General features: G+C 38.7%; 1 protein-coding gene across 3 annotated transcripts in view; it reads left to right on the forward strand.

The window, feature by feature from the left end:
- FGFR2 (fibroblast growth factor receptor 2) overlaps nt 1-14,444 on the forward strand; it is a 90,099-nt gene that overhangs the window by 16,170 nt on the left and 59,485 nt on the right. For all 3 annotated transcript variants that reach the window (XM_077821557.1, XM_077821556.1, XM_077821558.1), the window contains exons 2-4: nt 3,026-3,286; nt 4,014-4,088; nt 11,307-11,476. In XM_077821557.1, coding sequence (XP_077677683.1) covers nt 3,026-3,286; nt 4,014-4,088; nt 11,307-11,476 — 506 coding nt within the window. The remainder of the gene's footprint in view (nt 1-3,025; nt 3,287-4,013; nt 4,089-11,306; nt 11,477-14,444) is intronic.

The raw sequence follows: 14,444 nt of genomic DNA on the forward strand, positions 1-14,444 counted from the left end.
ATTGGACTCCCAACCTGTGGAGCTTTGTTGAAGGGAGGTGCCACCCTCTGCAATTGTAAAAATCTCCTTGATGGTGAGGAGTCATAGCCTTGCCTTTTCCTCACCCCTTTTGGGGTGCCAAATGTCTGGTAGTACTGAGCAGCCCTTGTGCTTGGGGGAACCACAAAGGCTGCATCTGAGGCAAACCCCAGGATGCAGGCACAAGAGAAGCCAGAGATCCTTGGACATCCATCTGAGGTTGGGTTGCAGAAACAGCCCCAGTGTGGGCCTAAGGTCCAGCATTAACTGGGTTACACAGTGTGTGTGTGTGCAGAAATTGGCCCTGTATTCCTTGCTGTAAATCTCATCTGAGTGTAAAAATATTTATTAACTGGGCGCAGAGTACTTGGAGAGGAGGGTAATTTTGTAGAGTACTGTAGTTGGCGGGATCAGTTGAAACCTGTTGACCTTTGACTATGAAACTATTGGACAGGATAGTGCTTCAGTGTCCCACCTGTTCGCGTTTGGGCACCAATTCAACACCCAGACTGGAAAAGTTTTATTGGCAAACATTATAAAAAGTGGTTCCAGAGTAGCAGCCGTGTTAGTCTGTATTCGCAAAAAGAAAAGGAGTACTTGTGGCACCTTAGAGACTAACCAATTTATTTGAGCATAAGCTTTCGTGAGCTACAGCTCACTTCATTATAAAAAGTGGCGGTCTTAAGTGCTGCTAGAAACACAAAGCCTTAACTGAAATAGCTCACTCCTTCCAAACATTGGTTATTTCCTGACAACTCTTGGTGCTATACCTTCCTGCAGATGATATTAATAGAGAATAATGTACTAGGTCAAGGATTACTAATTTGTACAGATCAGTATATGAGTTGTCCATTCTTTGTTGGCTTACTAGTAATTTTTCTTTTAGAGCTGTGGTTAAATATGACTTTTGACTTGTGCTGAAAGATTAAATAGGATAGCCATTTAAAAAGAATTCATTTAGGGATGGAGTTTGAATATGGTTTATCTTTCACGGCATGTAATCACAGTTGGAGTAATCTGTATGTGGAGACATTGCAATGGGATCCAGAGGGCCCTGTCTGTTTGCTTTCTTGAACTGTTCAGTATAAAGCCCCTTATAACAGTGAATGGGAAGGCTGAATAAAGTTATCAACACCTATATTGGCATTTTAAAAATTTAAACAAAGTCATTTTTAAAGACATCTGTAAATTGTTGGCATAGAGTAATTCTGTAAAACAAATTTACTCTGAAGATAGAGCCCACTACAGAAGCTACAGAGAAGTCTGTCAACTCTTGTACTGCAAAGTAAATTTGTCATCTTGTTTGTTTTGCAATTTCAGGTAACTTAAAAAAAATCTTTGGCAGTAGGATATGAGTTTTCTTGGATTTACTCTTTACTGATATGAAATATATGTAGAAACCACTTGTCCTCCATCTGGAGATCACTTTTGTAATAGCACTATCTGGTGCACTATGTTTAACTTGTATAATGGATCAATGGAATTCTTAACATGCCAGCAAGACTAAGGTGGATGAGGTAAAATGAGTTTGTAAAAAGTGTCAAGTTGTATTATAGCTCTTTGAAGACTTTGGCTAGAGAATGTTGTTCCCAGAAGTAAGAGTTGACATCGCCTATTTTAAGATGATGCTTGGCTCCCAACAACACAATATGTATATTTTATTTATACATATACACATAGGCATACTGGACAGTTGGTGTCTCCATGTTGAAGGATATTTGTTGGGGTTCTTAGGAGCTGGAGAGCAGCTGCTCCACATGACACACCCTCCTCAGTACCCATGATTCTCCCCTTCTTTGCTCCCTGTTCCACTCTGGAGAAAGGGAGGAGGAGTACAAGTGTGGAGGAGAGTAGACTGTGGCTACATAACTGCTTCTGAGAGGAACCCATGGGTACAGAGGGACCAAATTCCTTCATACAATGAAGCCTAGGGCTTTGTGGGGTTTCTAACTTTCATGCTCCATGTCTCACAAGGACAGGAATCTGTCCCACTTGAGGTAACTGTGAAGTGAATTTCCAGTGTTCTTTTGGGTTTTATTTTGGGAGAGGATGATTTCGGTCATATAAATATAGAAAAACTTAATTTGAATACCAAATTTGTTTGAGAAAACAGCTGCTGAAGTTCTTGTGAATATCCTGATACAGTAAGGGAACAGAAGGGTGAACTGTCTCATCTTGAGTTTGAAAGTTTCACTCACATGTCAGTAGGTGTTTACATTCTACTCAGGAGAGAGTGTGAAATAAGAAAGGGAGAGAACCAATTCAATGGAAAAAAAGACTGTAAGTTGGAGCAGAGAGTGGGCAGTATGGAAAACAAATATAGAAAGTTTGAAAAAGGAGCAGAGAGGTGCCAGAGAGAGGGGATAAATTAGTCATATATACTGTGTATAAGCAATGGATTTATGCCAGCTTAGATTTGTTCTTGTATCCCCTTATCCCTATTCATAACCTCTCAGGGAGAAAAATGTTTTGTTTTCTATTTCTAAAATGAATTTCTCTTGGTGAAAAATATCCATTCATTTAAGTAAAGGGATGAAGTAAATGTTCTAAATTTTGAATGAGTTTTGTGAGTCATCCCCCCTCCCCAAAATTGCTTTGAGATCCTCAGAATCTCAGACTCAGTGACATTCCCCTGACCAGAATTAGAATATTTTGTAGGCAGCTTTTGGTTAACATACAATAAGAATGTTACAGGGTTAACATACAATAATAAGCAGTTATGTGTGATGTGCCTCTTCATAATCATATGCAAAACTATCCCAATGAAGAAAGGAAGGACCACTGCTGCTTTGGCAGGGACTTTCTTTGTGGTTTACTTTTTACAAGTAAAATGTGCTCCATAACTGCATGCCTTTCAATTTTATAAAGTAGGTGGCTGGGAGAATTTGATAATGAAACATTTTCTTAACATAACTTAATTTCTGTGGATGAAAGGGGCCTTTACTAACTTTTGTTGGCAATTCTCTCCTTTCCCTTTTTATTTTTCCTCCTTCCTTCCACTTTGCAGAGCCACCAACCAAATACCAAATCTCTCAACCGGATGTGTACTCAGCACTTCCAGGAGATCCACTTAAGTTGCGTTGTCAGTTGAAAGATGCCATCATTTGGACTAAAGATGGGGTCCAGTTGGGGCCCAATAATAGAACAGTGATTAGTGGGGAATACTTGCAAATTAAAGATGCTGCACCCAGAGATTCGGGCCTCTATGCTTGCACTGCTGTTAGGACTACAGAAAGTGATACTCTATACTTCATTGTAAATATTACAGGTGAGTGAGCTGAACACAGATCTTGCACGTAGTAGCAATTTTCAGTGTTAAAAGTGTGATATAAAACTACATTCTGTTCTAATTTGAAGAAGTCCAGTGAGACGTAAAGTAGGATACACAGAATAGCCTTTCATATCGTGAAGTTTCTAATATTTTCCCCTTGAGGCAGATCCTGAACAGGTGTAAATTGGCATAACACTTCATTTACTTCAATGGACCTATGCTGATTTACACCAGCTGAAGATGTGACCCTTTGCTTTATGTGTAAATTACTGGATTATACAAGTGACCACAATGATAAAACAGGCTGTGTAATGTATTTAAATGATATGATTTTCATATGAGAAATATAAGCATATCCTAGAACCAACCACACAGTTCTGCATGTTGCTGTATTACCTGCATGCTACAGTCTGCTAGTGACAAATCATTCCTGAGACAATTAGAGCTCTTAAGAAGAAAAGAATCATAACTGGAAAGAAATAGATTTTCCGTAGTTAGCAACCTTGCTTTGAAATCTCTATAGCAATTTCAGGATTATTACCCAGTTTTAGTAGGTTTTGTAAGACTCGTACACATTTTATGATTGGGTTTGCTACTCATTTAACTTTGGCACATTTAAAGAAATCTAATCCAGATGTACCTTGTTTAGGTGTTCTAAAGTGTAGGAAATTGCATGTGCTACAAAATGCATTGTATAAAAGATATGATCATCTTTAATATGCAGATGCTCTTTCATCTGGAGATGATGAAGATGACAATGACGGCTCAGAGGATTTTGTGAATGACAACAACCATATGAGTAAGTAACAGCCGACCGCTGGAGGTGACTGGCGGGATCCATGTGGAAAGTAGTTGCTTTCTAACCTTTCGCACTGTCAACTCCTTGGCTTCTTGGCTCTTAAATGCATGTGATATCAAATAGCAATAACTTTTCCCAACTGTTTTCTCTGTGTAATTTATTTCATGACTCTGGAACATGAAAATAAACTAACATTGTTGCATACCCAGTTTGTTTTACTGGTCTGTTCTTTCTATCTTAGTTTATCTTTAACTTTTTAGTAGTTTTCCTTCTTCTTAAATTAAAGTTAACCATTGTTGTGTTATGGAGTCCAATTTATAAACTATCATCCCCTTTCACTTTCTGCTTTTGTGTCTGATTTGAAGTTTAACTAAAGAAAAATAATCTGTTTGAGAATGAGTTAATTAAAAGGTGGTTTGGAACTATTTTTAACTGAACCTTATTGGACCAAATCTGCAGCCTTTACGCAGCAGAAATTCTACTGGAGACAATTAATGGATTTAGAGACAATGGGATTTATTCCTGGAGCGAGAGCTGCAGGATTTGATCCCATGGAAAGCACTTTCTCTAATTAGTAGTCCAACTAAACGTGAACATTTATGATACTCAGTTAATGTGAAAGTGGATTAAAAGAATCTGAAACCTATGTGGACATTAAAATTCCTTCCCTTTTGGTTATTTATAGAGTTATTAATATGGCCTGAATGGATCAATCACTAGGAAGAAAAGTGTATTCATATTGATTTCTTAGGTGGCTCAATGGAATTATTATTAAACCCCTGTGGATTACTGGTGGTGTGCCATTGTGCACACTTTTGCAGTATCACTGACTTAAGGAACATAGACTGCTACATTTCACATTAGCTTACTTAGACATCATGCATTAGAGAGGTCACAGTGTGACAGTATGTAGCAGTCAAGTAGTACATTCATTCTTCAGGCTGCTTTGTAATTAGCTCTTGTTTGGCATATAATACGTAGCTGAAACATACATTCAAATGATTTAAGTACCGGTGTTGTTCAACTGTACTAGAGATACTGCTGTATATAACTGCCTCTGTTCTGACAATGTGAAATGTTAGATGCTATTTAAATTACATAAGTTCTTAGTTGACTGTCTGGCCCCTGCCATCTGTTAGTGTGATTAACACAGTCTGATTCACAGGTGCATCTTAAAGTGGCTTAGATTAAGCAGCTCTAGGCTGCATTGATAAAGGAATGTGGTGGCAAGGATAATTGACAAGTTTGGAAAAGAGACATTTCCTTTAAAAACAGAGTTTCATAGTCAAAGCTGGTGAATATAGCAAATGCACATGAGGGCATAATTCCGTGTTGCATGTTTTAGGGAACATCCATATTTAAATTCCCATTTTCAAGTTTGTTTTACACTTGCTGAAATGATTTTGTGGCATTTTTTAAGAAGTTAGTCAATATGGTGGAGCTTCTGAACCACACTAATAACTGTGCATGAGACGCTGTGATGGAATGAATTTTGTGAGTGACTAAAGTGAGCAAAGAGGAAAAGTCCAGATTGCTGCCTCACAAAAGAGCTTTGTTTGCTTATTTAACAAGTTGAATTTACTACTATTTATTTATATGCCCTGTAGTGTATTTTGCCACAGTAAATGACATTCTTGTAATTTGAGTCTTCATTGTAGGCCACTGCTAACTCTTTGCTGAGAAGAGGGTGAAAGATGGATGATCTGAGTGTGTCCAGATTAGCAAGGTTCATTTGCATTCTTGCTGCTCAAAATGACACTGATGATGTAACCTTAGACTTTGCATATTCAAAACTCATTTTATGTAGCAAAATAAAAGTTTGTTAAATTTTTTGGTGTAAACACAAAAAAACAGAATCTCTGATAAGAAAGACAACTGTAAGAGTTCTCTTTAATAAGGCTTTCACGAACTGCTCTGCCTGCCTGCAAATGGAAGCGCGAGAAAGACACTTTTTTCCTAGATTGTCTTCCTGGTTCTTGCAAGGGTGGGGAAGGAAATGGCTGCAGAGCTTTCTCAGGAAACCAAACCTTGGCATGCTCAATCCTGGATGCTTAGAAATAAAGCAAACATTTTGTGTGGTTTTATTCACTACTTTTTAAAAATGTCTTTTAAAATACTATTTAGACATTTCTTTGGTTACAAATATATTTTTTGTGGCCAACGTTTTCAGATGAAGGCACCTCAGTCTGTAGGTAAATGCAGTCTTCTTTCAAAAGTGCCAAGAACACACAACTCCCCGGGAAGTTCATGGGTGCCGTAAGTGCTCAGCAGCTTTGAAACCAGGCTGCTTTTATTTAGGTGACTAAATATGAATTTAGGAGCCTAAATCTAAGCAACTAAGTTTGATCATTTTGGCCTATGTGCATTTTTTAAGTGACGGGCATACACAGCATATATCATTCTGTATTTGGTTTCCTTACATGTTGCCAGATATTTGAACGGTCAGAAAACAGTATCCTGAATGGGTTTCTATTGCTTCCAGCTTTTGTTTAAGGGATTAGTGGTGCTGGGCTGAATGTACTAGAAAATAAAATCCTCTCTCCACGGAATAGCTTTGGTGGCAGTTCAAGCTTCCCCATCACGGACCTGACAATCTGCCTCCATCCTGGTTTTGAGGGCCACCTCTAGGGGCTACAAGGCTATTGGTCACGAATGCTGATTCAGGGCTCAATCTTGCAAGTCACAGAATGCCTCCTACATGGTGCTGAGCATCCTCAGGTTCTCTTGGCCTCAACGGGAGTGCATTGCCACCGTTTGCTGATTGGTCACACCATAATTAATATACCACTGACATCAATGGGAGTTGATGGGTGGTCAGCAACTTGAAGGATTGTTTTAGCTGTTTGTGCTCATTGCTGAGAATTCTGACATGAGTATCCGTTGTGATGATTTGTGTGATATGGACGCTTGTTCACGAATAACTGGACTGAGGCCACCAACTGTAATTTCACATGGGCCACTGAATGACCATCAGGCAGGTCACTTCTAACTTGGACTGAATTCTAATATATGAAAGGCAGCATATCCAAACTTAGTCCTGTGACCATCCAGTTCCTCGCTCTCTCCATCTCCTTTTAAACCATTTCCTTTCAGTTAAATAAATGTATATTGGCATTAGGAGTGTTTGTTTTAAAACAACCTGTATTTGAACCCTAAGTCTTCCTTTTGAAACTCGAAGACTATCCAGAAGCATAAGCTATATAGTTATAAGCTATGTCTGTCTATAGGGTGATAAGTGATAAAAAGGTGCAAACGAATCAAATTGCAGAGAACGGAAACCCTCTCAAGGGAGCAGCCAAAACTGGATGTCTAGTAGAAGTGGTCTTTAAGTAAAGGTCAAATTCAGTTGTACTGGAAACCTTCGGGATACTTTGATGTGGTCACTTAAAGCAGGGTGTTGCCTGCTGGAGGTGGTTCTCAGTCAAGCTTCAGTGCAGTTGACATCTTTTACATTTGTGTTTATTGAATACTTTTTGTAGGACTTTGTAAATCCTGAAGCAAAATGGTCCTCTGCATTGTCTAATTTCAAGTTTGCATGTTCGGGATTTTCCTGATTAGTTTTAATTTGTCTGTAGTCAAGGGCAGAGCAGGTCAGCAGAATATTTTCTTAGCTAACGTGAATTCTAAAAGTAATCAGTAATTCTCACCAGTTTATCTAGTACTTATGCTGTTACTGTACTGTGAACGTTAAACTGATGTACTATCTGTATACATTTAAGTGTCTAGTTAGTTAGCAAAGATAGTATGTGATCAGTATCGCTCATAAAAAGATCCTTCAGAAGTATTAACATGTATTGATTCTTGGTTTTAGTAGATCTGGTAAAAGTTATTTTTCCGTAAGCCAATAAAAAGCACTATTGGTCAGAAGTTCATCTAGAAAGGAAGAAAACCTTCCTTGTTTTTCTTTGATACTTTCTTCTCCTTAATAAACCAAAATAATATGAAGATGGGTATTACAGGTCTGTGCTGCTGTTTTTCTTTTTATTTCTGTTTAAAAAACAAATGGTATGTTGCTAAAATATCTCTCAATGATTGTCTAAGGAAATACCATAAGGCCCTTTGAAGGACTGATTATTAACACAAAATTATATGTTTTAGCCCAGTAGAAATATACTAGTTAACTAGAAATCTAATTGCACAAACCGGCATTGTTTTGGGGATCCTTCTTCCAACTAAGGTCTGGATCCTGATTGTCTTGGTTCCACTGTGCTGGGAGGAATATTCTGCAGACAAGCCTCCCAGGAGGACTCAGTCCAGTCCTGTAAATTGTGGAGCAGTTTCCTTCAAGACAATGTGGAATGGGGTGGGGGTCTGCAATTATGGGGTTCCATTGGGTAGCTGCAAACTTCGTGCACACACAAAAACACACACACTCTCACAGTGTATGCTTGAGTCAGTGCATGCAGTGGACATGACTACAGCCCATGTGTTATCGTTAGGCTTGGCAGAATTTGATTTTTCTTTTTGATAATTTTGATGGACCATAGTAATGTTTATTTTGAAGCTTTTTCCCTTTTATAGATTTTAAAATGTTCACAGTTGCAGAAATTATGGGGTAGGGTGGGGTGTCACACAATAATTATTTAATGACAATAGACACTGTAGTTCAAACACTCAAAGCTTTACAATTGTTAAAACACAAATTTTGAACATCACATGTCAAAAAATACAAAGTAAATATCCTTAAAACAAACTCTAATAAACTCTCCGGCAGCATTTTTCTTACCTTGCTTATTTTTAAAAGTTGATTATTTTCGATGGAAATACCTTTTTCATAGGTTTGTGTGTGTGAAATCAATGCTTCCTGCCATTTACCAATAAGAATTGAATCCTTCCAAGTCTACTTATAGTATTTGCTGGGTGGGTGCTACACACATGGTAGGAAGGATTGCGTACACTCAGCTCTTTGTAGGTACTCTGATATCTCAGTGAGGAGCCCTGAATAAATAAATGGCCAAGCGGGTAAGTAGATTGCTTGTAAAAATCAAGTTTAATCTGACTTCAGGAATCATGGATTTGGCCCAGTGAGCATATCTGTTTGATCACATTGCACTACCTTATTGAATATGTTTAATGGTGCAGAGAAAATATTCTTATGTATTAGTACTTTAATGTAATTCTCCCTTTGCTTGATGTAGTTCTAATGTAATTCACTTTTTGCTAAATGAAGTAAATTCTTTTGGTCTTACTACTTTAATTTATTGAAGGAACCTTTGGTGTGTAAGGGAAATACTGTTTTTAGCTGATAATTTTAATGGTGTTTTCCTCTGCATCTTTGTTCACTTCGGATCATTTAGCAATTTCTTGGTCCTGCAGTTTAATTCCAAATACTTACAAGTTACCTAATTTTATGTTTCAACTTCATGTGCAAATTTACTTTGCTTTTCTAGTTCATTAATTTTAACACTAATTGCTTCTTCAGGCTAAAAACCCCCACTTATCGTATCCAGCATCATTTAAGACTTGCTTTTGGAATGTTTTTCTTTATGGAGGAGAGGTTGTTAAAGAACTTATTCCTGTATTTCTGTCCAGCTGTATTTTTATTTTGAGGGGGGAGAGGTCACAGGATTTCTGAGTTTTTACCAATTGTAAGAAGTGCTATAAATATTTGAAGAACGGAAGAGTTTATTTATAGTGGAGTGCTAGACTGCTAATGAAGGAAATGAAACAGGGCTGGGAGAAGTGCAGTTATTTTTCTAGACCCCTTTAGTCCTAAAAATTCCATGCTAATCTGGTTGATTTCAGGAAGAAGCCATTGTAAAATAAAGTAATATTTCTTACTCTTAAAGAGATCTTGATTTTTTTAAAGCAGGTAAGGTGGCTTAATTAAAACTGTTATGAAATCACCATGCAGTTTAGCCCAAGTAGTGTACACTCTGCTTGAGAGGACTAGATCTCGTATAGTAGGTATGTTAGGGCAGTCCAAAATTGAGTTGAACTGACAAAGTGTGCGGGGAAACTGGTACTGTGTATGGCTCATATAGTTAGTGCTAATAGACCCCCATGAGTCATGGGCATCAGCTATTATCTATCTCTATTTATCTACACGTGTGTTAGGGTGACCAGATGTCCCGATTTTATAGGGACAGTCCCGATTTTTGGGTCTTTTTCTTATATAAGCTCCTATTACCCCCCACCCCCCCGTCCCGATTTTTCAAATTTGCTGTCTGGTCATTCTAACGTGTATGTGTGTGTGTGAATATATGTAATTTTTTTTTTCCAAACTCGGCATTCACTGGGTAAAAACAGACTGGTTTCAATTCTTTTTATCACAGTTTATGATTTTCATACATGACATATTAAGGGCCCAGTTTTTAGACACCAGAAGCAGACGTGCACGCACGCACACACATCACATTAATCTACGTGTGTGAGCACTGACCATAACTACAGATGGAAATGGGTATCTGGAGGTCTAAACATCCATTTGAGTGCAGTAATGATAATCATCCATGTAAGTGTAGGCTCACAGATATGTGATCATTTTTGTACAACCACCTTGGGCTTTTCTATCCACTGAAGTTTTGGTTTGAAGGATCTTGACGAACACATAACAGCGAAGAAATCCAAAGGTTGCAACTTTGCCCTTGTATCATCAATTTTTTTTTAATCAGGTAACCTTTAACACAGATGATGCCAAATTCTCCGCCCCTTCCCTCCCCCCCCCACCAAAAAAAGCCCCCATGTCCTGATGAGAAAGCACAAAATACAATTTTGCTGACTTGAGTTTGGCTCTCCTCCAAATCCATGTTGAGACCACCACTCTGCAAATCGTATATGACGGAGTGTTCTTGGGCAGGGTCTGCCTCTTGCTGTTGGTGTACTTGACTCATTTGGCCACCCGCATCTTCTCAGATGATTCATATTTCCAACATGGGAAGTACTGTTCACTGAGCTGTGCCCAGTCAAAATGCCTATGCAAAAATGAACTGAGTCCAAATTTGCCCCTTGGCATGTAATATCTCCCACTTTTTAGATCCTTGTAACTTCTGAGACTCGGTGAAATAAATTAAGGGTATAGTTCTCTTAACCATAGTGAGTCAGCAGCAGAACTGTGATTAGAACGCAGAAGCATGTGACCCTAGTTTTGTGCTAACTCTAAACTACATTGTCTCCCACAGACAATTCATGCAAAACCAAGAGTGAAACTTTCTAGAAGTGGGAAGGGAGCTCAGAACAGTAGATACTTATTTTTGAATATTTATTTTTTGGAAACAGGAGCGCCCTACTGGACACACACTGACAAAATGGAGAAAAGATTACATGCAGTCCCAGCAGCTAACACAGTCAAATTTCGTTGCCCGGCTATGGGAAACCCAACACCAACCATGCGATGGTTAAAGAATGGAAAAGAATTTAAACAAGAGCATCGCATTGGTGGATACAAGGTAAGATTACTTTTTATTATATTTCTATTTCTCATCTGCAGTATGGGTCTGATCCAAAGCCTATTAAAGTCAATTGAAAGGCTCTCAAAGGACTTTGGATCAGGCTTAGAATCACAAAAAGGCTTCTAAAGAAAATAAGTTCATCCTGCCTTTCTTCTGTCTATTTTGGCCATTATTGAGCTTGCAAGCTGAGTTTTATACCTTTTTTTTTTTTTTTAAACAGATTCAGTCTCAGAGAATATAAATATATTTGAAGATACTTTTGAGGGCTAATTTGGAAAACTAAGAGAAAAATAACTTTACAAAACGTTTTTTACAGATCAGATCTTAGCAGCCCAAGCTTTCAGCTCTAGTATCCTGGAATATTCAGTTGCATTGTTAAATACAACAATCTACATTGGTGATTACAGAGGTTTAATGAACGAAGGGTCGGAAGTCAAAAGTTATTATTTTCTATGGAGTTTATGGTCTGTGAAACTGAAATGGGAAGCAGAGTTTGAGGGAAAGTAACAGCAATTACTGACTTACTTACAAGGCTTTGTTTGAATTTTAAATAGTTCAAGATCAGAAGTTTCAGTCTCAACTCGTAGTTACTGATTAAAAGGGAGGTTTAGGGGACCAGCTAGTTTACTGGTATAGTGCACTAACCTTTAACCTCTGGAGTAGGTCAGATCAGAAGTCAGAATTTGGTCACTGTACCCTAGCCTTTGTTGAACATGAATTTGTTCATACACCAGATTGAACGTGTTTGATGGTAAGTGTCTGCACAAGAATCATAATTTCCACCTTGCCCCACAGCTCCAGGCCAGCTCCAATCCAGCCTGGCATCTGCCACAGCCATGCGGCCACTGACTTCCTCAGACACTTCTAGAAATCCCACCACGGGAGAAGAGTTTTCAGACATGTGCAGGAGGCAGTAGTATAAATTATGGTAGAATCCCTGTCTCCTTCCACTCCCACTGATTCTCCATACTGGGACCACACAATAGGGTCTCTCTAAGGAATGGGGCGGATCATGGCATATGCCTTTAGCTTTTCTCTTTTCTCCCACAAAAAAACCCCCAACTTTTTTGTGGCCGTGAGCATGCAGAAGTTAGTGGTAAAGCTCCTATTGACTTATTACAGTGGAAGACAAGACCAAAAAAAAAAAAGAAAAAAAAGTTGTGATCTGCACATATAAGCAAATGGGAGCATAGAGGAAGCCTTCATTATGGGTGTATTGACAGGTAGACTTCTGTAAGGAGTTCACTCATTCTTAGCACAGTCTGTATCCAACTCGTGTCAGCATCTCCAGAAAAGCTCCTGAAAATGGCTTTGGTAAGGAAATGTCTTCATGGATGCAAAGACTTTCTTGAGCATCTAATTAGATTGCTTCATATTTCTCGCATTGAGAAGTGAATATATTGATTTTGAGTCGTAAAACTTCTGAATTCAGTTTCATTTATGAAATGTAGTGTAAATAGCATACATATATAATAATGCCAAGGAATGTGGCAAATACTTGTTTAACTTCCTCAAGTTTTTTCCTCTGAATTCATCATTTAAGATATTTTTCCCTTAGCCTTTTGTCCTGGCATTTCATCTTTCTCCCACTTTGTGCCGGACACTGTAGCACTTTTTATTTGAAGATCCCAAAGCGCTTTCACACACCTGAAATAACTGAGAGAAATTAAGTTATGTGCTCAAGGTGACACACTGAGTTAGAGGCAGAGCCCAGACTAGACCACAAGAGCCCCAATGCCCAGCTCTCTGCTCTAAGCCTGCTGCTGCACTGCTTCCCTACTCAGATTGGTGTAATCTTATTACTGCTTTACAGGCTAAAAAATTAAGGTGCCTTGTCTTGAAATGCCCTGCTGTAGCAAGCACGCATATTGCCTTTCCTGCTGTTGAGTCAGATCATCCCTATTGCAAAAATTTGTTTCCCGGGGCTAAGAAAGCCAGATTCTAGGCTCCCCTTTGTCTTTTCTACCCAGATTTACTGTAGAAGGTGTCAGTTTTTCCAATATTTGCATTTCTACAGAGCTAACTCTCAGCAAATTTCCCTAAACAAACATTATTTCTTCAAGGGGTTTTCAATCTGATTTGCTTGCTCCATAAATTACTGTTCCTTATTAGTGTACACTTGGCAACACCGTCTGTCTTTTATAGTACTGTAGTGTGTTAATGAATTGGCTACAATTTGGTGGTTTCGTAGAGTTGTTAGAAAAATGAAGCCAACTGAGAAACCATTAATCCTGTCTTGGAGCATAACAGTAGCTGTTTTTTAGCACTAACGTTGCCATTGTTTGAACACTTTGCACCATGTGAGGGGGGAAAACACAGATATCTAGCTGAAAAATATTAAGTGGGGTTAATTAAATTTTGATCATGTGTGTAAAAATATATGTAAAAAATGCATATATGCCACCCACCCACACAAATCACAAACACATATTCCTGAAGCTGATGTAAGACAAAATTAAGTATATTCCTATAACCCTAAATCATAAAATATCCTACACATTTTAAGATTAACAGATGAAAAAAGTGTGTGGTATTATGATTTCTCATAGCAAGCATATATCAAATAAATGCCTCTAGAACATTTCATATTTATCATTGTCCTTCAGTAAGCACTCTCCATAATTACCTTTAGCCTAGATCAGGGATCGGCAACCTTTGGCACATGGCCCACCAGGATAAGCCCCCTGGCAGGCCTGGCCAGTTTGTTTACCTGCCGCGTCCGCAGGTTCGGCCGATCGCAGTTCCCACTGGCTGCGGTTCGCTGCTCCAGGCCAATGGTGGCTGCGGGAAGTGGCGGCCAGCACATCCCTCAGCTCTTGCCCAGCCCCCCAGGGGACTTACCCTGGTGGGACACATGCCAAAGGTTGCCGATCCCTGGCCTAGATTATGACAGTGGTCCTAGTAAGCAGAGTAAATTGTGCTCAGAGAGCGTGTTACAGAATAAAGCCCAAGTTGATTTTTGGGA

The sequence above is a fragment of the Eretmochelys imbricata genome, chromosome 7 (assembly GCF_965152235.1).
Source record: "Eretmochelys imbricata isolate rEreImb1 chromosome 7, rEreImb1.hap1, whole genome shotgun sequence".
Lineage (NCBI taxonomy): Eukaryota > Metazoa > Chordata > Testudines > Cheloniidae > Eretmochelys > Eretmochelys imbricata.